The 2,513-nt window shown below is 46.0% G+C and overlaps 1 protein-coding gene across 1 annotated transcript in view; it reads right to left on the bottom strand.

Annotated features, from left to right (window-relative positions):
- Positions 1-941: 941 nt before the first annotated feature.
- The window catches only part of ASH2L (ASH2 like, histone lysine methyltransferase complex subunit), a 39,819-nt gene continuing 38,247 nt past the window's right edge, over positions 942-2,513 (bottom strand). Inside the window, exons 14-15 of the mRNA XM_017536468.2 lie at positions 1,779-1,838; positions 942-1,683 (exon numbers count right to left, since the gene is read on the bottom strand). Coding sequence (XP_017391957.1) covers positions 1,576-1,683; positions 1,779-1,838 — 168 coding nt within the window. The 3' untranslated portion in view covers positions 942-1,575. The remainder of the gene's footprint in view (positions 1,684-1,778; positions 1,839-2,513) is intronic.

Genomic DNA, 2,513 nt, shown 5'->3' with positions numbered 1-2,513 from the left:
CGGAGTTTCGCTCGTTACCCAGGCTGGAGTGCAATGGCGCGATCTCGGCTCACCGCAACCTCCACCTCCCGGGTTCAGGCAATTCTCCTGCCCCAGCCTCCTGAGTCGCTGGGATTACAGGCACGCGCCACCATGCCCAGCTAATTTTTTGTATTTTTAGTAGAGACGGGGTTTCATTATGTTGGCCAGGCTGGTCTTGAACTCCTGACCTCAAGTGATCCACCTGCCTCGGCCTCCCAAAGTGCTGGGATTACAGGCACACGCCACCGAGGCTGGAAGGCTCATTCTTACATTTCAGTATTTAATAGTCTGGAAATTGCCATTAGCCATCAGCTAAGGGCAAAGGAAGATAAGTAAGACAGGAAATCATCTGCATGTATCAACATCCACAGCTCAACCCAAGGGAGGAGCTGGAGGGAGACCATTAGCTCTTTGGAACTCTTGTTCCAAGGGCCAGGCATGGTGGCTCACGTCTGTAATCCCAGCACTTTGGAAGGCTGAGGCAGGTGAATCACCTGAGGTCAGGAGTTAGACCAGCCTGGCCAACGTGGTGAAACCCCATCTTTATGAAAAATACGAGTTAGCTGGGCATGGTGGAACATGCCTGTAATGCCAGCTACTCAGGAAGCTGAGGTAGGAGAATCACTTGAACCGAGAGGCAGAGGTTGCAGTGAGCCGATATGGCACGAGTCTGCCCTCCAGCCTGGGTGACAAGAGCGAAACTCTGTCTCAAACTCTTGTTCCTCTCCTCAAGGTGGCAGATTTTCACAGGTGTGTGTGGGGGGTGGTGGCTGATTGGCAAGAATGGGAGCAACAGGAAAGCAGCCAAGACATAAGTCAGAAACCCGGCTCTTCTTCCCAGTGCCAGCTCCCTTCCTCATGCTGCCCACATTTCTGAAAACTGTCACGAAGAGGCACTCAACCTACAGGGAAGCAAAGTGTCACACAAACTTCAAAACACATTTTATTTGGTAAGTTTCTCATTTTGTTAAAATTGCAAGCAAGTTTCTTTCACAATTACACTTCTGGAGATCTAGTAGTTTCAGGGATCTCAGTGTTCAAAAGCGTGTTTCAAAAGGAACAACAAAACCAAACCCACACCAAAAGGAAATAGCTTTTAGATTGGTTTGAAATGTACAGCCATTGATTTCATGTGTTCTCATAAACAGGTTACCATTTCCTTGGAAAACAGGTGAGATGGAGTCAATGCCCACAGAAGGAAATGTCTTAAATAAGTTAGTTACTCGGAAGATTGTTCACTCCTTAGAAAATACGGTAAGATAACAAGTCCCAGCTGGCAGGGCATGCGGTACAGCACCAATTTCACAGGGGCTTACGCAATCCTGGAGTCAGCAGTTGTTGGCACACAAAATAAGGGCAGTTACTGGAAGTGGGGAGAAAATGGTGAAGGGCAGGCAGCCTCCCGCAGTCCTACCCAGCCTTTTAACTTGCTAACAGGACAGGCTTTGTTCTGTAGTATCTTTAGGAGAACATCTGAGACAGTTCTACAATGAAAACATAACCCCCAGTATTATTCCCTAGAAAGTCCTTGTTTGAAAAGAAAAAGGGACCTGGTCAGGGTTCCCACGGGGGACTGCGCCTCCCATCCACTTCTGTCTCCACGTGATACAAGACGTCAGCCAGGGTGTGCTCTACCACGGCGCCCCAGCCCATGTCACTCATCTGCAGGAGGAATGAGAAACAGAACAGTGACTACAGCAGCCACGGCGAGAGCCAAGGATGCTGAGGACGCAAGCGGGCATTTGTAAGTTACTCACAGGGCGGTAAGTGAGATCCTTCGGAGGATACTTGAAGCATGGTCCAAAGTTAATGGAAACCTGGAGAGAATTCAATTCAAGCAAGCGTGGAAAAAACGGACAAAAAATATTGGAAAAGTTAATTTGACACAGGAAATTTTCATTTTAAACATGGCTGTAATACTTGGGGGATGATAAATGGAACAAATGAGATATATATATTAAATATTACTAAAAAAGGTCAACATCCTGATGTCCATTAAGAATTAGATAACTAAAATAGGTCTGTGTGGATTTCTGTTGTCAAAGAAAAATAAAAATTCAGGATCCCAATTTGCTCTGTCAAAAGGAAAAAATTAAGTTGAAAGCTGTCATGCAAGAAACTGCCTTTCCTTTTGTTCCTAAGCAGACACCTATGGATAAAGGTTAAATATCCCCATAGGTAGCCACTTTATGCTCACCTTATCTTATGTAAAGTGCCGACTTACTGAGCACAAGATGAATACATGATTGGCTGTTCCCCTATCTGCTCCTTTTCTCTTGCAACATGTGGATGACCATACCTTCCCACTTTCCTCTACAGCCCTCATTTCCCCTTTATTTTACTTTTTATTATAATTATTATTTATGGCTGGGCATGGTGGCTCACGCCTGTAATCCAAGCACTTTGGAGGCCAAGGCGGGTGGATCACCTGAGGTCGGGAGTTCAAGACCAGCCTGACCAACATGGTGAAACCCTGTCTTTATTTAAAAAAA

The sequence above is a fragment of the Cebus imitator genome, unplaced genomic scaffold (genome assembly GCF_001604975.1).
Source record: "Cebus imitator isolate Cc_AM_T3 unplaced genomic scaffold, Cebus_imitator-1.0 Scaffold5, whole genome shotgun sequence".
NCBI classification, from domain to species: Eukaryota; Metazoa; Chordata; class Mammalia; order Primates; family Cebidae; genus Cebus; species Cebus imitator.
Note: the sequence above shows the minus strand (reverse complement) of the source record. Positions and strands in the feature narration are given on the sequence as shown.